At 40.7% G+C, this 22,276-nt stretch overlaps 1 protein-coding gene across 2 annotated transcripts in view; it reads right to left on the reverse strand.

The window, feature by feature from the left end:
- abca1a (ATP-binding cassette, sub-family A (ABC1), member 1A) overlaps positions 1 to 21,072 on the reverse strand; it is a 52,143-nt gene extending 31,071 nt beyond the window's left edge. For both annotated transcript variants that reach the window (XM_056247227.1, XM_056247226.1), the window contains exons 1-8: positions 20,888 to 21,072; positions 17,702 to 17,806; positions 17,010 to 17,103; positions 14,667 to 14,808; positions 14,427 to 14,545; positions 8,759 to 8,880; positions 6,481 to 6,672; positions 4,828 to 4,917 (exon numbers count right to left, since the gene is read on the reverse strand). In XM_056247227.1, coding sequence (XP_056103202.1) covers positions 4,828 to 4,917; positions 6,481 to 6,672; positions 8,759 to 8,880; positions 14,427 to 14,545; positions 14,667 to 14,808; positions 17,010 to 17,103; positions 17,702 to 17,767 — 825 coding nt within the window. In that variant the 5' untranslated portion in view covers positions 17,768 to 17,806; positions 20,888 to 21,072. The remainder of the gene's footprint in view (positions 1 to 4,827; positions 4,918 to 6,480; positions 6,673 to 8,758; positions 8,881 to 14,426; positions 14,546 to 14,666; positions 14,809 to 17,009; positions 17,104 to 17,701; positions 17,807 to 20,887) is intronic.
- Between the last annotated feature and the right edge of the window lie 1,204 nt (positions 21,073 to 22,276).

The raw sequence follows: 22,276 nt of genomic DNA on the forward strand, positions 1-22,276 counted from the left end.
ACTAATTGGCCGTTGTTTAATAAATTGTTGGGGTATTTGTGTTCGGATGCCTCTTGGGGAAAAAAACCTAAGGATAGGATCGCGGTGGCACAGCTGGGGGAGGCTGATCTGGAACCGCTGGGGTCTGTTTCAGGGGAGCAGAGTGCTCAGGAGCGAACCATCCTCCCTGGGCGTGATGATTTTCCCTTGGAACAGTCCCAGGATGAAACGCTGAAAAATGCATTTGAACAGGTTCGTACCATCGACGGACAGCTTCTTTCTCCTGGCCAACCGCTCTCATATCCTTATTTTGCAATTTTAAAAGATAGGTTGTATCGGGTGACCCAAGATGCCCAGACAAAACAAGATACAACCCAGTTATTGATACCTAAAAGCCGTCGGGAAATGCTTTTCCAGGCGGCTCATTATAATCCTATGGCCGGGCATTTAGGACAGACAGCTACACTAAACCGTCTCATGGCCCGGTTCTTTTGGCCGGGCATTCACGAAAATGTGCGCAGATGGTGCGCGGCATGTCGTGAATGTCAGTTGGTAAATCCACCGGCCACCCCAAAAGCACCATTGTGCCCCCTACCGTTGATGCAGGCCCCCTTCGAACGAATTGGTATGGACCTCATCGGGCCATTAGAACGGTCAGCACGGGGACACCGCTTTGCATTGGTCCTGGTGGACTATGCAACGCGGTATCCTGAAGCAGTGCCGCTCCGCACTATTTCCGCTAAAAGCGTGGCGAGTGCACTGTTTCAACTAATCTCCCGGGTGGGAATTCCGAAGGAAATTCTCACCGATCAGGGCACGGCGTTTATGTCACGTACTATTCGCGAGCTTTACGAGTTGTTGGGCATTAAATCGGTTCGAACCAGCGTCTATCACCCACAAACAGACGGCTTGGTCGAACGGTTTAATCGCACGTTAAAATCCATGATTCGAAAGTTCGTACACGAAGACGCCAAAAATTGGGATAGGTGGTTAGAACCCCTCTTGTTCGCTGTACGGGAGGTCCCACAAGCCTCCACGGGGTTTTCCCCCTTCGAGCTTCTCTATGGGCGTCAGCCCCGTGGGGTGCTGGATGTCCTTAGGGAAGCTTGGGAGGACGGACCTTCTGATAGTAAAAACGAAATTCAATATGTCATGGACCTGAGAACAAAACTCCACACTTTGGGGCGGCTGTCAAGGGAGAATTTGTTGCAGGCCCAGGACAGACAGAGTCGGTTGTACAACAGGGGGGCTGGACTACGTCAATTTACACCGGGAGATAAAGTGCTTGTGTTACTCCCTACGTCTAGTTCAAAATTACTCGCAAAGTGGCAAGGGCCCTTTGAGGTCACACGGCGAGTTGGGGATCTCAACTATGAGGTAGCTCGAACGGACAGGGGTGGAGCACATCAAATATACCACCTCAACCTGCTCAAAAAATGGTCGGAGGCAGAATCAGTGATGCTGGCGACGGTAATAAGTGGGGAGGAGGATCTTGGGCCAGAAGTGAATTCAAAATCTCAATCTCTCGCTCTGGCCCCTGGTGGAGAGCACCTCTCACCCTCGCAGCTCACTGATGTCAAATCAATACAAGCAGATTTTGCTGATGTGTTTTCACCCCTGCCGGGTCGAACGAATCTCATTCAGCACCATGTTGAGACTGAGCCGGGCGTGGTTGTTCGCAGCCGGCCGTATAGATTACCGGAACACAAGAAAAAGGTAGTTCAATCTGAATTAGAGGCAATGCTAGAAATGGGAGTGATAGAAGAATCCAACAGTGACTGGGCGAGCCCGATAGTTTTAGTCCCTAAAACGGACGGCTCAGTTCGGTTCTGTGTGGATTACAGGAAGGTGAATGCAGTGTCGAAATTCGACGCATATCCAATGCCTAGAGTTGACGAATTGCTTTATCGACTAGGTACCGCTCGTTTTTATTCGACACTGGACTTAACCAAGGGTTATTGGCAGATCCCCTTGTCTCCCATGACTAAAGAAAAAACAGCTTTCACAACGCCGTTTGGATTACACCAATTTGTTACTCTTCCGTTTGGGTTGTTCGGGGCTCCAGCCACCTTTCAGCGGTTGATGGACCGACTTCTCCGGCCGCATGCTGCATATGCCGCTGCATATCTTGATGATATTATCATTTATAGTGGCGATTGGCAGCGACATATGCAGCATTTGCGAGCTGTCCTAGAGACGCTGAGAGGGGCGGGGCTCACGGCCAACCCGAAGAAGTGTGCAGTTGGGCGGGTGGAAGTAAGATATCTGGGCTTTCACTTGGGTCATGGACAGGTGCGTCCACAAATTGACAAGACGGCAGCAGTTGCGACTTGTCCAAGACCCAAGACCAAAAAGGAGGTTAGACAGTTCCTGGGGCTGGCGGGCTATTACAGAAGGTTTGTACCTAATTTTTCGGACACCGCCAGCCCGCTGACTGATCTAACTAAAAAGGAGGCACCAGATATGGTTCAGTGGACGGAGCGGTGTCAGCAGGCTTTCACCCGCATAAAGGCTGCTCTGTGTGGCGGTCCGCTCTTACATGCTCCTGACTTTTCTCTCCCCTTTATTCTGCAGACAGACGCGTCGGACAGGGGGTTGGGCGCCGTACTGTCCCAGGAGGTGGAGGGTGAAGAGCGGCCGGTGCTGTACATCAGTTGCAAGCTCTCTAAGAGAGAGACGAAGTACAGCACCATTGAAAAAGAGTGTTTGGCTATCCGATGGGCTGTTCTCACCCTCCGCTATTACCTCCTGGGGCGGGAGTTCACCCTCTGTTCGGACCACGCTCCCCTGCAGTGGCTCCACCGCATGAAAGATACCAACGCGCGGATCACCCGTTGGTATCTGGCTTTACAACCATTTAAATTTCAGGTGATCCACAGGCCGGGTGTACAGATGGCTGTAGCTGATTTCCTCTCCAGGAGGAGGGGGGGGGAGGCTGCAGTCCGGATGGCTCCCCGGCCTGAGTCGGGCGGTGGGGGTATGTGGCGAGGGGGGCGTGGTTTTGCGGAGTCTGTAGCGGGAGAGAGAGGACGGAGCAGAGCGCAGCGTAAGTAGGTCAAGTGCAGATGATGAACACCTGTGTCTGATTTCAGTAATTGGCGTGGAGAGACCGGATATAAGCCGGCGTGTGAGAGCGAGAGGGGGGAGAGAAACGAGCTGGGACCTCGCGTGTGCTGCTGTGGAAAGAGATTGCAACGAATTCTGAGTTATTATATTTTGGCTGTGCCTGTGCACGGTGAACGCGCTCTGTGCGCACCTGTTTGTTTATTTTTATGACCTAAATAAAAGTGAACGTCCCAGCTCAAGCCGACCCCTGTCTTCTTCCTTCCTGTCTGAACTGAACCTTATCACAGTTACCCATACCGATAACCGATAATTCTTTATTGGCTGATAAATCTGCATTTTTATTTGATTTTTGAGAGCCTGATTACAAAAACAAAAGTCTAACCATTAAAATCCATGTCCCAAGCACACAATTATAATGCTCTCATTATAATTTTATGTAGCCTATGTGACAGATTTGTGTTGCACATGTTGCACTGAACTGAATTCTACTTTTTTGAAGTAATTCAAATCATATTTCAAGCAATTCAAAACCATCATGGCGAACAGTGTGCATCTGAAGGACATAATCCATTATTTATCAACTTTAATATATCCGCCAAATTTTCAAGTCGATAACGATAACATTAAAAATGGACATATATCGCCCGATACCGATATGGTGGCCGATATATCGTGCATCCCTACAGAAAATATAAAACATACAAAAATATAAAGATATTTTTTTTTACTGAAAGGATGAGCTCACAGTCTCTTTTCCCACATCATCCAGAGGTCTCATTAGGGAAGGATTCATCTACTCCCTCTCTTCCGTATGCGACTGTTAGCCATAAAAGAGACCTATTGTTATCTGTCACCTGTAAGCCATCACGAGGTGTCTGAGGAAGCCCTGGAGGCCAGACAGACATGCAATCGAGGCAGGGTAACTGGAGAAATAAAGCACGACCTGAAGTAACCTCTCGCTGCTGTGAGGGTTACTGGAGTTCAGCTCTTGTGTGAGAACAAAGAGGAACTAATGACGGCCAGCGCAGCGTTGGTGTCAACTGGATTTCTGTTTCTGTTTAAAACGATAAAACTATGACTAACTGGAAAGAGATTGCTTGTAAGACACAATCCCTGTGAACAAACACCCTGTGTGATGATGTGGAAACAGCAGAGAATGAAAAAAAAAACGCGTCCCTGTTTTGTTCTAAAGGCAAGCTAGTTAACATTTGTCGAGCTCTGCACTTTTGCCCAGTGCTGGCAGGAACTGGGAGTCTTGTGATGGGCCAAACTACTGCTGCTAACGCACTTAACACTCAGCTTTGGTTTCTAAACTCTCGTCACCAAATACATGAGAGCAGAAACACAGAGTTGGCCGCGCACGATGAAATGTCAAGCGTCAGCTCCTTGGTTTCCAAGGCACAGGGAGGTTTGGGATGCTAGCTATTTATTAACAGAACTTTTTGTCCTTTTAAGCAAAAGTCTTGTTATAAACTGATTTAGAGCTTAATTATTATCATTTGTCTCGATGTAAAGCACAAAATGAATGCATGTTGCATTTCCATATTAGACTGGTAATATACTCATAATTGCCGTTTAAACATTATTTGATTCCAGTTGCATTACAGCAAAATACTTTTAATCGGTATATGTTTTTAATTTGCGCTTTGCGACTAATCCAGATGCACTGGTCTAATACGGGATAAGATCATTTGGGAAGCTGGGGTGGGAATTAAAGACTTCACTCTGGTGTCTAGTTCGGTCTCCAAAAGTGGGGTGAGGGATATTTCAGGGGGGACGTACCTCCACCGCTAATGCTCCCAAACTCTCCAGCAGGCTGTCTGTTGCTATGGACACATCCTGGATAATCTTTGGGTCGGACTTGACATCTTTCTGCAGGACCAAAAGACATTATTAGCTCATCAAGGGAATAATATTGTACACATTTTACTATAACAATGATCCTGTGAAATTCATGGTAAAAGAAACCCCAACATTTTAAGTTTTAACGATTTAGAGGGTGAACAGCGTTAATGCTAAACACCATCATGGTAACTACAATAATGCAATTCATTTAACAACATAAGATCCAGCATAAAACCCTAATGTACACGACTGATAATGAAAAAAAAACTAGAAGAAACAAATGGTTTTACTTTATTTTAAGGTGTCTTTGTTACAGCGCAATTATACATTTAAGTACTGAGTAATATTAATTAACAATATGTGTGGTTTGGTTTAGGGTTAAATGCATTAATTAAATAATTATACATAATTAACTGTTATTACTATAGCAAGTACATGTAACGTGTAACAAAGACACTGTAAAATAAAGTGTTACCAAACTTATTTATTTCAATGAAAAACAACAAATTTGAGCCACAACAATTTACTTTTTTAACCGTAAATTATAGGATAACTTGTTTTTTTTTCATCTCCAAAAACTGTACATCTAAGTAGTATTTTACTGTAAAATTACATGAAATTACACTGTATAGAGTAAGGAAACTTACTGTAAACCAATGACCAGGTTTTTACCGTAGCATAACCACGTTACCGGTTTCACATTTTTTTTACCGTTAAAATTACGATAATTTTTTAGAAATTCACAGTAAAAAATACTGTGACAATGTTTCTGTTATATCAGAATGCCTGTTTAATTTACAACTTAAACTATATATTTAATTAAGTGATATAATGTTAATATACTACCAAAAATCTGTTTTTACCTCAAAATGCAACCAAGCAATGTGACATTTCTTTGTGTTTTTCGCTGTGGTTTTTACTGTAGCAGTGTATTTTTTCAGTGTATGTTTACGGAAACAGTACAATACATGTGAATACATTTGCATTTAGCATCTTTCATGTTTTAAGCTGTTACTAGGGCTATACTGTCGTGATTTAGAGGAAACATGTCAAAGATCTCATTGTCCCCTTGCTTGCATAACTAAATTGCTGTGCAAAGATAGTAGTGACCTGGCATCTTGAAATCTCATTACTCAAAAACAAAGAAAACATTCAGTCTAAAGCGAACATACACAAAGACATCAATATGTGAATAATCTTGGCTGATGGTCACGGTGGCTCCCTTTTCATGCACAAATAATTATTCTGATTTACAAAAACAAATTATGTAAAAGTGGCCATTATGGGACCACAATGTTATTCTGTTGAGATTGAAGACCTGACAAAGTTCACTGGGTCCATATTACAAAAATATACACTTGCCCTAGTTTGTTTGTAATTGGTTTATTGAACTGGTGAATTCCTGTGCTTTTATTGCAGTCCAGTAAGCAAGTTTTATGTGAAACATATGGGACATAAAAAACTCATTATCAACTCAGCAATCATTAACATTTGAACATTCATCTCTTCTCGTATTGTAACGTCAATGAATTAACTAAATAAAACGTTGTCCTATGTATATGTTATTATTTAACAATTGTATTTGCTCACCCGTATTGGCTTCAGGAAGTCCAAGTTGGACAGGAAGTTGTTCTCTGCGTCATTCAGCCATTCAGCAGATGATTGACAGATGATGTTTTGCGTCAGCTGAGACACGTCCTTGTCGGCAATGGTCACGAAATCCTCCAGAGATGTGGAATTGCACAGGTCTCTAAGATGAACCCCGAACCCTTTAATAAGCACCTGTAGGATCACAAGCAGTTGAAACTGAATAAACGACTCTGGCAGTAAAACACTGATCCTAAATTACAATCACCTTGAACAGTTGTTTGAGGATAATATTTTCTACAAGAGCTTTAGAAAAATGTCAAATGGCCAAATAAAGCTATTATGAATGTAAATGCTCGTTAGTGGAAGTGCGCAACCAAGATGATGCCATATGAATATGAATTCATAGCATGAATGAAAGTGTATTTTTAAGTAGAATTGAAGATCATGTCTTCGTTTTGGTGTTACAGAATGAACTGATGAAGCTCACACTAGTAACCAGGCAAACCCCTCTCGCTCAACCAATGGCGTGAGTTTGAGGCGGGACTACCTGTTTCTTTGACCAATGGCAGATGGGGAAAACTGTGTTTGGGAAATCGGTTTAAAAACAGATTGTTTGCCATCCTGTCTAGTTCAGCTCTATGGTCATGAAGAGATCTGGTATTCAAGCAGTGCAAATGATTGTAAGAAACAACATTCTGTGTTCACACAAGCTCTTTCTTTTGTGAAAGAGGCGATGGACAGCCTTGTTCTTTACTTTTCTGTAAGATCGTGACTCCCCGTCACTCTCTCAGAGCCTCTTTACACAGAATAATTCGATAAGGATGTGCTTAGAAGATGACTAAAGGCTAATTTGGGAAGCACTTAAGGTATGACCTCAGACAACTATCTCAGTTTCTTATATGCATGTACTGATGTTTCTTATTCTGAAGTTTCTTATGCTCACCAAGGCTGTATTCATTTGATCGAAAATGCATTAAAAACAGTAATATTTTGAAATAACGGTTTTCTATTTCAATATATTGTAAAATGTAATTTATTCCTGTGATCAAAGCTGAGTTTTCAGCATCATTACTCCAGTCTTCAGTGTCACATGATCCTTCAGAAATCATTCTAATATGATGATCCTCAAGAATTATAAATTAATATTTTTGTGCAAATTTATTTTATTTATTAATTCTGAAAGCTCAAAAGAACAGCATTTATTTGAAATTGAAATCTTTTTTAGCATTATGAATGTCTTTCCTTTTTTATCAATTTAATACATAGCTGAATAAAAGTATTATTTTCTTTCAAAAACCGGGTCCCATAAACTATTTCACTTAAACATACTTAAACAATGCATGAATATTATTTATGTGAAACCATGCGGTGCATATACAATATATATATATATATATTGTAAGTATTATAAGTAATATTTATTACTAGTAGTATTTAAATAAAGATAGCACAAATAAGCTAAAGCTAAATAAGCTTTAAGTTTGTTTTTTAAACTATATAAAAAAACATATTTGATGTTCATTTTGAAGATCAGAAGTATTTTAACACTTTTTGGTTGTTAAATATTAGTGGAATGTTTTGAATGCAATGAGTTTTATACAGTTTAAATGTCTTTTTGGGGCCATTGTTTTAAAGAATCAATAAACAATGAATCTACTTTTTTGATGTATGATAGCTGTAGAATGAAACGCTGGGAATATTTTAAGAAAGATGAAGTAGTGTTGTCAAAGTGGCCTCTATCTTGCAGCACATCTGTCAGAGGTGGTGAGAATAGCTCGTCCTGTCTCAGTTTTCCAGGAATTGCTCTCTGGCCGTAGCTCTGCAGGGCAACAGTCATGTGACTCCACCCCTTCTCACCCCCCCCACACACACACACCATAAACGCACGTGCACGGCTCTCTCAGTACAGCTGTGCGAAGGAGATCCATCATGTGTAACATCTGCCCGATCGACTCCTATCCCAATACACCAAGGTCATCCGCATGGGAGAGCGTATGATCACATGTACGGGGCTTTGAAAAACACATCGCATCATATCTGTACGAGCCAGCATACGTGTTACATAATGGTCTCAGGATACATGCCGTATAATGACTACGCAAGACGGAGTGTAAAATATATGAAGCGTTGTTTATATGCGTGAAGGTAACTAAAGACAAAACCAGGAGAACAAACTAAAAAATGTACTTGATGTGTGTTGATTCGATACTCTTTTTTTTAATGATTTGGTTGTTGAAGGATTTTTAAGCGGCTCATGAATGTTGCCGAGTTCATTTACCTTCTCCAAGTTGACGTTAGCCTCCACTATCTGTCTCACAGCATGCTTGGGCAGGGTAGCATTTTTCTCGAGAAACTCAGACAACGTTTCATTATCATGGAGGAAGTCCTTCAGTTTGAAACCTAGGAGAAAAAGAAAACCCTTTAAGACTAAAAATATGAAAAAGTAGATACCATATAAAATAAATGAAATCAAATACAAAATTAAAAATGCAAAATACTTTGAAATATATATTAGTCAGCATGATATATATATATAAATAGGCCTATACTAAGCTTTTTAGATACTTGAGTTTGATAACATCTTGGGCCCTATCTTGCACCCAGCGCACGATCTGAAACGCAAGTGTCAAAGCGCAAAGCGCAAGTGACTTTGTGGGCGGATCCCGGCGCTGTTGCTATTTTCCCGGCGGGATAAATGCCTCTTGCGCCTGGCGCAAATCTAAAAGAGGTTGGTCTGAAGTAGCTTCATTATTCATAGGTGTGGTTTGGGCGTAACGTGGAATAAACCAATCAGAGCGTCATCTCACATTCCCTTTAAGAGCAGGTGCGCATGTTGCATGGCGGATTGCTATTATAACGGCGGATTCACCAGGCGCGCGTCAGGAGCGGTTCACAGCCGAGGAGACCGACGTTCTTGTCAGGACCGTGAAAGACAGAGAAGTGACGTTGTATTGCGTGTTTTGCGTGCACCTGTAAACTATGGCATAAACCCTCATGCAAACACCCTCAGACGGCACTGTTTATTGACTGTCTATCTATCTATCTATCTATCTATCTATCGTGGGTGGGTTTCTCCCATCCCCATACAAATCAGCGTCGGTTAAACAGGCGTGGGAGGAAAAAAAACTAAATTTTCATGGACACCACAATGATTTCCCTCATGTGTTAATATTTTTCCTTGTTATAATGTATGATTTGCAAAAATAAAAACTGCTGCATCTGTGTTGATGAGATAATCAAAGTGTATGCGCGTTGTGCACCCGCTACATTATGGCCAAGCATGCGCGCTTAAAATAGCATAATGAACAACGCGCAACGCGCCACTGACTTTAGACTAGGTTTTTTCTGGTCAGTGGCGCAATTGTTTTATAGAACAGCAAAATAGCATGAGGGAAAGTTTGCGCCGGAACACGCCTCCTCTTTGCGCTGAACCGCCCCGGGGAGCGCAAGTGTATTTCTTAGTTAACCGACGTGCGTCTGTGGAGGGAAAAGTCCGCTTTGCGCGGGTGCAAAATAGGAATGATACATGCGTCAGTGTACAAAGTCATTTGCGCCGAGTGCAAGATAGAGCCCCATATCTCAATCATGATGACTAACACTGGATAATTGCTATTTTTAATTAACCAGTGATTCACAATTGCACCATGAATATTATCATTTCTAATAAAGGGTGTCATTCAGAACATTGTGATAAGTATGACTCTACTGCACTTCCTAACTCAATGATAAAGCGAGTGAGGTAATGCCGTTGCGTTATAGTCACGAGAGAATCGTCCTTTTAGCTCTCAACTCTGAGTTCATCATCCGAGTGCAAGATGTCCACAGTAAGGACGGAGGGAAAACAAAAGGCAGAAGTGACTAGAGCAGTGTTCTCCACCACAGAGCTCATTGTGCTGCGTGTCAGAACATTCCCGAATGTTCATCATCAGTATGAACTGGTTTGAGTCAGTCTCTCTCCTCTGGGGTTACTACAGGTCATTCATTCACCAGCCAGATCTCTGAAATCACCACAGAGCACTTTTCACATTTTCTTATTGTTGCTTTACTATTCTGGAAAGGTTCTTGGGAAATGAGCTGTAAAAGTTTCAGGGGGAGCAGGGTGCAGAATTTGTGCAAAAATGCTTTTTAATGTGAAGAACCTGAACATTTTATCCATTTCATATCAGCATCAAACTTTGTTTCTCTTTTACAAGGACAAGTAAAAGCAGCCAGTGAAAATTACTGACATAGAGTAAGAGTATAGAGCTATAAAACAAATACAGCTCAGATTATTTGAGATGTTGAGACACATCAGGAAAAATCTGACAATTAGGAGATCTTATCGAAAGTCTCCATTAAATGTATTACTCATCTAGAAGATACAACTGCCATATCAAAGAGATCTAATTTGCGATTTTTTTCTTTGCTATAGCATCACCTCAAACAGTTTAACCCCCCTTAACAAAACCTCAGGGCAGTTTTAACCAGATGGGATGAGTTACCATACCTCACTCTTCCCCAGCGCAATTTCCTAGAACCTCAAAAAGAGCACACTTATGAAACATGAGTGTCTCTGTGGCATAAAATGATCATCTTTAACCATTGACTCTTGAGGCTTGCTAATCCACGATGGGAAAAGCAAGCATCCTATTCCTCAAGCCCCAGATGCAAACAGCAGCCCCTCCGGGAACATTAATTAAATGCTGTCAACTGTGAGTATCAACTCCCACAAGCCTCTCTCATCAACTGTTACATGAGTTATAAGTCTAAGTATCGCCTATGCAAGTGTCCATCGAAACATCTCGAAAAATGGGTAAAAAATCCCATAGGATCGGAACAGAACATAATACTTGTACAGGGCAACAAAGCAACCACCTAAAACACCCTTGCAACCGCATAGCAAAACACTTTTGCAACCACATAAGACTTAAAGGTGCAGTAAGCAATTTATGAGAATCAATCATTGTTGTCTTGCCAGATCATAACCCTTCTTTTCTCCACGATATTCCTCTGAGGTTTTCTCTTTTGTAATGTCTCTCAGCCATCTGTCTATCTACAGTATTTCTTCAAATCTCCCTCTTGCTCATTCTCTCTCCTCCCCCATCATGAGTGGACACGCCCCCTACTGGTGATTAGCTCACTCTCTCCTCCCCCATCATGAGTGGACACGCCCCCTACTGCTGATTAGCTCACTCTATCCTCCCCCATCATGAGTGGACACGCCCCCTACAGCTGATTAGCTCACTCTCTCCTCCCCCATCATGAGTGGACACGCCCCTACTGCTGATTAGCTCACTCTCTCCTCCCCCATCATGAGTGGACACGCCCCCTACTGCTGATTAGCTCACTCTCTCCTCCCCATCATGAGTTGACACGCCCCTACTGCTGATTAGCTCACTCTCTCCTCCCCCATCATGAGTGGACACGCCCCCTACTGCTGATTAGCTCACTCTCTCCTCCCCCATCATGAGTGGACACGCCCCCTACTGCTGATTAGCTCACTCTCTCCTCCCCATCATGAGTTGACACGCCCCTATTGCTGATTAGCTCACTCTCTCCTCCCCCATCATGAGTTGACACGCCCCCTACTGCTGATTAGCTCACTCTCTCCTCCCCCATCATGAGTGGACACGCCCCCTACTGCTGATTAGCTCACTCTCTCCTCCCCCATCATGAGTGGACACGCCCCCTACTGCTGATTAGCTCACTCTCTCCTCCCCCATCATGAGTGGACACGCCCCTACTGCTGATTAGCTCACTCTCTCCTCCCCCATCATGAGTGGACACGCCCCCTACTGCTGATTAGCTCACTCTCTCCTCCCCCATCATGAGTGGACACGCCCCCACTGCTGATTAGCTCACTCTCTCCTCCCCCATCATGAGTGGACACGCCCCCTACTGCTGATTAGCTCACTCTCTCCTCCCCCATCATGAGTGGACACGCCCCCTACTGCTGATTAGCTCACTCTCTCCTCCCCATCATGAGTGGACACGCCCCTACTGCTGATTAGCTCACTCTCTCCTCCCCCATCATGAGTGGACACGCCCCCTACTGCTGATTAGCTCACTCTCTCCTCCCCCATCATGAGTGGACACGCCCCCTACTGCTGATTAGCTCACTCTCTCCTCCCCCATCATGAGTGGACACGCCCCCTACTGCTGATTAGCTCACTCTCTCCTCCCCCATCATGAGTTGACACGCCCCCTACTGCTGATTGGCTACAGGTATGTTGTGGCACTCGGTCCGATCCACTTACAAAAGCGTTTCTCAAAAATTACTGCACCTTTAATGCCATTATGAACATCACTATCTTTTAGGGGCTGTTTACACCTGGCCACTTCATGCGTTTTCTGTGATCGGATACCTATCCGATCACGAAAAGACCAGGTGTAAATGCCCTCCGAAACGCATTCAAGACGGATTTGAATCCGATCGCTCAAACCACATCAGGAGGAAACAGACAAAACTGGACAAGTGTAAATGCATCTGGTTTTTGAAACCACATATCTAAATTTTACTCCTCCCAACAATGCTAAAAAATAAACGTGTGAGAGCGTGTTATAGGCTATATGTCATGTTATAGCCAAATATGATGGCACTACTGCAGAACGCATCACCGCAGATGAGCAGATGAGCATCTATTCATCAAGCCAACGTGCAATCTATCGCAAATCAAAGTGAAAGTAAGTCGCAGACGCTTAACGCACAATCATCTTCATTTAAATTAAATAAACGAAATGATCTTACCAGTGCTGTTGCCGTTCTCTCCTATTGCGGTCTTTGATTTTGAAATTAGCTGATGATCAATAAATTGCAGGTCATATCTGTTGCTTTCAATGACATGAACTCCATTAAATCTGCATATAGCGCGGGAATTGAAGATCGGATTTATATCCGTTTTGCGAAAACACATTTATGTGACCGGGTGTAAATGGAATCTTTTTGATAAATCAGATCTGATCAGTAAAAAAGCAAGAAGTGACCAGGTGTAAACAGGCCCTTATGCAATAGAAAAAAACAAGCAGATTGTAACACTTCAATAATCAAACATATCTAAAAGAGAACATGTTTCTTATTTGAAGAGCTATGTAAAGGTTCAACCCTGAAACCTAAATTGTGGACACCTAAGCCGGATGTCTGACAGGAAACAGACACACGAATCCCTCTGGTGTTTCCCTTTCATTGGGTACACCGATCCCCGTTGGGAACTCACTACTAAAACTTCACCGCACACTGGCCCAGCTTAGTTATCAACAAATACTGAGGCAAATATGAGAGTAAATAATGCTCAGTGTCAAATAAGTGTCAAATAAGTGGCAGAGTGACATTTAGAAACTGTGAAACTTGATACCAATAGAGGAATTGACACAAATCTTTCGCAATAGACTTACAAAACATTAACTCAACAGTGGTGAAGGAAACACTAAAGATTCAGAAATTTATCGATTCTGATAATGATTCCATTCTTTTAGTACAATACTTAGTACTAACAACAAATTGAACCAATAACAATGCTGTTTTTGGTAAAATACGCTAGTGTTCGAAAGTTTGGGGTCAGTACAATTTTTTTAAAGAAACGATTACTTTGTTCAGCAAGGACACATTAAATTGATCCAAAGTGACACTAAAGACTTCAAAATGTATCAGGTTTCCACAAAAATATGAAACAGCTCAACTGCTTTAAACATTGGTAATAATAAGAAAGGTTTCAAATCATCATATTGGATCATGTGACACTGAAGACTGGAGTAATGATGCTGACAGTTCAGCATTGATCACAGGAATAAATTACATTTTTACAATATTACTGTTTTTTAACTGCATTTCTGATCAAATAAATGCAGCCTTTATAAGCACCGACCCCAAACTTTTGAATGAAAGTGTGCATATTTTAAAGTACAACATTTAAATTACTACAAAACCAAATGTTGTGAAAGAAGCACATAGGTGTTTAAAGGTGCCAGACCTTCAGTGTTCCTCTGCAGTTTTCTCAAGGCCCGGACGAGTCCTTTGAAACCTTCGAAGCTCTTGTCTTGTTGGCTGTAGAGGAGAATTTTCTTGGCATCGATGAACAGTCGGGAGATGCTGTAAATGATGACAGCGACACTCACATAATTAAAAACTTGTTGGAAAGTGTTTTGTTTTTTTAATAGTACATATAAAGTACTGTAAAATCCAATGCAGGCCCAAATCTTGATTCACTTACATGGAGTCATTGAAGTTTCCCACCACTCCGGGCGTCTCTCCAGGCGTAGGGTAGCGAAAACAAGGGTTGTTGGCATTGCAGACGATGCCCTGCACCCATGGTAAAGTCCCCGCAGAGGGCATGGCCTTATTGGGAAAGTGGCCTGGAATAATAGAACAAAGCAATCAGATTTACAACAAATGAAATGCCATTTGCAACCATATTTCTGTAATCTGAAGTGTTTAATGGAATAAAAATGGAATAGTTTATTTCATTTGGAGTAACGTGCACAGACTAATCATGCACAATGAGATCAAAAACGTGCGATACAGTAAATTATTATTTTTATTTCAAATTAAGACTAGTTTTAGCATGTTATTGATGATATGTTGATGTATTTGGTCTTGGTGAACTAGATCTGCTACGCTGCTGCTGTTGATTATTGCACGTATGGACTTGCTACTGCATAAATAGACAGATATGGATATATCCCACATCAGATCTAGGCAGGTGGAGCTGGGGAGGTGGAGGCTTTCAGAGTAACTCTGATTGCGGATTGTATGGCGTACAGCAAACACTGAACCAGACTATTTAAATGTTGAGCAAGCAATCTCATTGGCTGCAGGATCAGCAGAGGCCAATCAGAGTGTGCCATGCGGTAATGATGTGATTGCTTGCAGACTGCATGTAAAGGACCAATCAGCTTGTGCCATAGTTTCATGACTGAACTAGATAAGTCATGTTAACTTTAAAGGATTTTTTGGATATCATCAAGATCAGTGTTGGGCAAGTTAATTTTAAAAAGTAATTTTTTACAGTTACTAGTTACTTCTTCCAAAAAGTAACTAAATTAGTTACTCGGTTACAAATTTTAAAAGTAACTAGTTACTTAAGAAAGAAACTATTGCGTTACTTTCAAGTAAAATTAAATTTTAAATGCTCAAATGTGACCCCACCTCTACCCTGTCCGACTATGCGTTATGATGGGTCGTTCGCAATTCATGAGCGTTAGCCGTTAGTGATGATGGGTCGTTCGCGAATGAGCGTTAGTGATGATGGATCGACTCGTTCGCGAATGAGCTTTTGATGGGTCGTTCGCGATTCGCCTCTTTTAGGTGAACGTGGGGAGCTGGCTCGCATATCTGAAGAGCGACTCTATTTTTACAAATTTAGCCTATAGAAATTAAATAATTATGTAATAAAAATTTAAATATTATAGTCAAAGTCATTTAAAGAGCCGTTTGTGAGCCAAAAGAGCCGGCTCTTTTCAGTGAGCTGAGTCAAAAGAGCCGAATGCCCATCACTACTATGCGTGCTTTCGAACATCCACCCAACTCTACCTCTGATTGGCTTACAATGACATTTTACTCTACCTCAGCCAATCGTCAGCATTTATGCGCTTGTCTCGTGCTCTGCCCACTAACCAAGGAAGAACAGTAAAAAAGTATTTGCCTCTCGCTCAGAGATCTAGTTGGTCTGATGAAAAAAAAAACAGCTTCATCAGTTATAGTAACGCGCCGCATTTTTTTGGCAGTAACGGTAACGGCGTTATTAAGATGAGAAGAGTAATCAATTACGCCGTTACCGTTACTGCCAAAAAAATGCGGCGCATTATTTAAAAATGTGGCGTTATTTATAACGCCGTTATTCCCATCACTGATCAAGATGGCTTTAAACTGATACCTTTCAAAAGAAGTGTTATGTTAGTTCTATAAAGAGTTAATTGGATGAAAAGGTTATGTATTTTACACTATCTATGCACATGGACAAGATTACACTTTGCACTTTATAACATAATTCCAGGAAACATCCCTGCAGAAATTCTTTCCCCTATGTTTGAAAGGTGTTTTCTATCTTTCTAACTAACTAACTAACTAACTAAAAAAAGGCTAACATTTAGTTATTTTAGTTCAAAGTACAGGGACTGACACACTGCAAGAAAACTGTGTTTCGGAGATCTTGCGATATATCAAATTTCATGCGGTTCTTGGAGCTGTTTTGCTGTCCTTGACCTCCCTTGGGAACAGTGTGATTTCCAAAGTGGAGCAAATATTGACACATGAATGAAGTAAGACAGAGTGACACAGGACATTAAATAAAATATATTTAGGATCATTTTAAACTGACAGTGCAAACATTCTGCATTTTAAAGTAGTTACTACAAATAGGCTTTAGAAGAATATAATGAAAGTGAAATAAGCTTCAAAGTTCTGTGCAATTTAGTTTATTTAAACTAGATTGCTGTATTGGGCAAGAAAAACACTTTCTAACCGAAGCTAAATCTCATTCTGTGGTTGTAAAAACAATTTAGAAGCAAAATAAATGTTTGTTTGTGTGTTTGTTGGCCCATCTTAGGCCACTTACATTCATGTTGCTCGTAGGGAGGATAATAGATTCTGACAGATATCAAGATGAAAAAGATGAAGAGCGGCCATATTATCTCAATCAAAAGCTGAATCTGGAAAAGAAAGAACACAATAGTGTGATATAATCACTCATTTGTTCAAACTTTACATCCTGGATTGCTTTGGTTCTTTACACAACTTCTTCTCTGCTGTTCACAGGTCCTGATTTAACTATTCTAGCGAAGTCAGGAAAATCCTGTTTATCATGACGGTTGTTGGGCTTCCTGCTGACAAGGCATCTGAACCTCCAGTTCATACAGTCAGTGCCAACTACATGCATGTGCTGTCGTGTGCGTACCAATATCATGATCATTTAAACAGTTTTTGGGGTGCATTCTCTTTCTGGACTTCTTAAAGGAAAGGTTGATAACAACTACTTTACAGTTTCTTCAACAGCAACTTGCCACACAATAAAGTGTTTAAACACAAATCCACAAATTGTCTTTTTATTTATGTATTTATTCAGTCCTTTCAATACGAGGGTTGGTGACCTCCAGAACCTCACAGATGTCCCCATACAGAAAAATGGGAGCCTAGGGACTCCATATGCTACAAAAAGGCATTCGTTTTGCTGCATATGAAATGCATTTTGATTGTTGCATTCAGTAACTGCATTCAGTTCAAATCTCAATGCATTTGGTATGAACTTACAGTCTGTCTCCGTCGGAAAGTGAAGTTCTTCCACAACAGTAAGCCCAACTGAGTGGAGAATGCCATCTTGCCACGGCTCCACACTGTCCGCGCCGCCTCTGGCAACTGTCAAGAAAAGAGGTGTAAAGATAATGATGCCAAGCTCTCAATTCGTTCAACTGTGGTCATCTATCTGTGGAACGCTCAAATACAGGTCAAGTATCTCATGCCAGCTTTATCTGAGGTGGACTTTATAATATGGGTGCTGTGACATCATCACCACTGACTAAGAGTTGCATTAAAAAGTAAACATAGACATTAGGACGAGTAAACATTCAACAGATTGTGAGAATTTCCAACTAACATTTCAACCGGTTTGTGATTTGATTTGGAGAATTGAGGCAGAAAAGGAAGTAGTCAACATAACAGTGACAACAAAAAGCCTTTGGATAGTTTTACTGACAAAATGCATTCATTTATAATCAGCGATTAAAGTCACCATGAAATCAAAATCGACAATTCTTGTTTTTTTTTTGGTTTTTTTTATGGAATATCACAGTGTTTATTACAAATGATCTATTTGTGCTTTTAATTTGTGTGACTCATAATCCTTGAACAAAATAACTTCCCCTCCATCTTGTAGCAACATCTCTGATGATGCGTTTACCGCCGTGAGGGCGGAGCAACCTGTCACTCACATGAGATCAACCAATAGCAAACCACAACCATCCGATCAATTCCCAATGGACAAAATCGAGGGTGACCTTGCTCTGTTGCAGGACAGTAGATGTAATTTTGCGGGACAATGCAGGACACGGTGTGAGAGAGATACATTTACAACTATCGTACTATGTAAATATTGATTTACATTAGTTGGAAAGTCTGTTTGCCATCAGGTTGGATGATAACGTTTTAAATTGTCAATAAGCTTTGTTAATTGTGACAGACTCTGTGACTAGCATTCAATTTGCTTTGAGTGATACAATGTGATTTATGGGACCTATTTTGTCTACTAAATATAATGAACTGAATAACAGGCTAGAAGGTAAAAAAAATCACATTTTATATTAAAGAATGTCCTTAAGTAGTAACTAGGCCTAGTTTATTTTCCTTTATTAGACTATGCAAACAATAAATGTTACCGGATTCAGTGCATCTCGAACTTGTATTTTTGTGTTGTTGTTGGATCTGGCAGGTTTAATAAGGATGTTATCTAGTACGTGTCTAGACGAAGATGATTTCTACAATGGTTAATTTGTTCCGTCCACACAGTCGTCATCAGCGGGAAAAAATCCTTTTCTACGAATGCATTGGTTGGTTATTTCCCCAGTCTTGGATTTTTAAATGCCAATCGCATTGTTTAGTCGCACTATTTTATTTTGAAATGCGCGACATTGCTTACGTTTCGCGGGATGCGGGACAAAGCACCCTAGTTCTGCCCTACATTTTGTCTTGTTTGAGAAGCCATTTCACTCACATAGGGAAGAAAAGACTAATCACAACTTCCGTTTCATGCCTACTTTAAGTTAGCAAGGTAAAATAATAATTCAAACACAAGGTTTTGGCATTGACATACAGTAGCTTATCTTCAAGTCGTTCATCTTATCTGTTCTTTTCACTTTCATTTGTTATCAGAAAACTTCAAGAAGTGCCAGTGTGTGGGTTGGTACGTTTCATAATGAACTAAATCGTAAATCACGATGTCCTGCTGGTGTTTTGATTAAATTGTCTAATGCATTTTCAATATAAATTAAAAGTTATCATTTCTGAGAAAATGTATGAGTCAATGGAATGGCATGACGTGTCATTTTCCCCCACCCTGTGGATCAATTAAGTTATTCAAAAATACTAAAATACTACTGCTACTACTACTAATATTTAAAATTTCTGATTTAAAAGTAATTTTGATATACATACATTTGATTCATTTTTAAAACTTTTGTCCATCAACTCCAAGACAGTGTGGCACTGGCATAATCAGCACACAAGAAGCCATTTTGTTGCATTTGGTAAGAAACCCATAAAACATGCATTTAAAAAAAAAAAAAAGGATGAAAGCAACTTGAGAATACATTTCTTCTACATTTCTATTCATTTTCTCCTTGTATCATCATTACCTATATTTGCCTTCGTCTCTGTCTAAAGACCTGTATCATTCATTGGTATAGCCTATGTGTTAAATCTTTCATTTTTTGTACTGTTTGTGCAGATACGGATCTGTCTGAGGTAATGTGATTCTTATGCTTGTGTTTTTCATACATAACATCATAAACAGCGTCCCTAGTGGACGCGTTCTTTTTCTTATTTTTCTCCTTGTTTACCATTTTCTTCATTAATCGCTTCTCTCGCCTCGTAGCTGCTAAGCCAACCAATTCTTGCACATACACACCAAATATAATTTGCTTTAGGCTCAGTTGTTCGCACTTAAAGCAAGATAAATCAATCCTGTCCATCACGACAGATTTAAAACATGTCCAAGAAAGATGATGTAAGGGCATCATTGTTTACAATTCAATCATTGCCACAAATTACTTCTGTGGAGCAAAATACGAAAATAAACCGAACTATAGACCTTTTACTGCTGTTTTTACCACCAAATATGTTTATAATCATGATGTTTTAAAGATGCAGAAGAGTTGAAGAGCTCTTTTCATTGTTCCGCAGAGAAGAGGTTACTCTCGGTCATTTCGCGGTTGCTGGAGCATCACAGTTTTCTTTGTTCAACTGTCTTTTCAAGTTGTCATAACTTCAATAGCTTACGAATGAAAATTGTAGTCAATCATACAGACCTTTTCGAAATTAATAGCTGCCACGACGCTTTTAATACATCACAACTCATCAAGTGTTTATGACAAAAGACACGGTGACAAAAGACACCGTGCAAGCGTTGAAGAAAAACAACAACAGCGTTTCTGATTAAAGAAGCAGGGGGTTCAAATATGCATATGTTTACGTGTCGTGATAAGTAAACGATAAACATGACAATTGTAATCAGTTTTCAGCATAACTGCCACGAAGCTTTCAATGCTTCACAACTCACTCATACACCAAATGTTTACGATAAAAAAGCACGTAATTTGTGGGGAAGCAACAACAACTGACTGAATTAGTAAGCTTAAGCAAAAATGTGTGTCAATGAATTAGTGAAAAATATAAATTAACACCAGATCACTGCTCAAAAAAAGAATGAAACAACATTTTACTCACCGTTTTTTCTTGCTCCGAAATGATTATTCCTTATTTCATATAGCCCTAAACTGTAAATCCTTTTAAGGCGAGAAGAGAAACAGCTGTTTTAACGCTCTCACGGCGATATTGTACTGGTCGTGTTTTGTTCTCTATGGACGGACTTTTTTCCTCTCCTCCATCCTTTTATAGCGAAAGCGATGCGCGAGGTTACTGTCGGTCAGGAAAGCGCTGCTGTTTGTGTTCGAGCCTCCATATATGGAACGCACGTGCGGACCCAAAACAGCTCTTAAAAGGGCAACGTGGATGTGCACAAAATACGCTTTTTCACTTTATTTTACGCATCTTACATTACGCGCTGTAGACGTTTATACAACAAATATTATTAATGTAATATTAATTATATTGTCTGTCTGAAATAGGGATTGCGCAGTGTTAGTACAGGCTTAACTGATTCATAATTGGACATATTAAGACATTTAACCCCGGTTTCACAGTCAAGGCTTAAGATATAGTCTCAGACTAAAATGCATGTTGGAGCTGTTTTAACTGAAAGCAACATGCACTGACTTATCTTACATTTGCTGTGCCATTGTTTTGTCTCAAGATGCAATGTAATGTTTTTTTAAGGTATGTTGAATGTCCTAATTAAACTAAGGCCTAATCCTGGCTTAATCTAAGCCTTGTCTGTGAAACCAGGCCTATGTCAGTGTCAAAGTTATTGTCAATTCCCATTTTTTTTTCAGTGGTAGGCTACATTTCGTAATCTGACTTCCCTTCTGAAGAAAAAAAAAACTTTAGATGATTTACTGGTTTAAGTTGGTCTCACATTCTAGCCAAGTTTGTGTTCAGCATATTTAATTGATTGCAAACTGGATTCGACTGGTGTAAGTGTTTTTTTTTCCCCCAGCAGGGATAACAAACCAAATCTAAAATATCAACTAAATGAAGTTTGAGTAAAAATATCTACTCTCCGGGTCATCAGGACCTCAGAGAAATGAAGGCAGGCTGTAAAACACTTAGACACAACTCAGGGCTGCATGGGCCTTGAATGAAGATACTGAGCAAGACAGATATACAGAACTAGCTTAGCAATTTAATAGATGAATTGTCCTAGAAATCCATCTATCATGCAAAATAAAGCATAGCAAATGGGAGATGTATGCACAACAACAGCGGTTTAAAGTTTACGTCAGCTTATGTTTTTTAATATAGAATCTTTGGAGAAAATATCAAGTTGTGTCCCGTTCGCATATTCTTAAACTTCGGAAGATACAGGAAGAGCATTCTGTTGACTTGCTTCCTGGACTTTCTGCATCACTGGTCCGGATAACTGTGAAAAGTTACCCATTAATGACAATGCATCTGTGTAGTTAATGAACGCATCGTGTCTGGGGTTTTTACAATTTA

The sequence above is a fragment of the Rhinichthys klamathensis genome, unplaced genomic scaffold (assembly GCF_029890125.1).
Source record: "Rhinichthys klamathensis goyatoka isolate OS25496 unplaced genomic scaffold, OSU_Roscu_1.1 h1tg000044l_1, whole genome shotgun sequence".
Taxonomy (NCBI): Eukaryota; Metazoa; Chordata; class Actinopteri; order Cypriniformes; family Leuciscidae; genus Rhinichthys; species Rhinichthys klamathensis.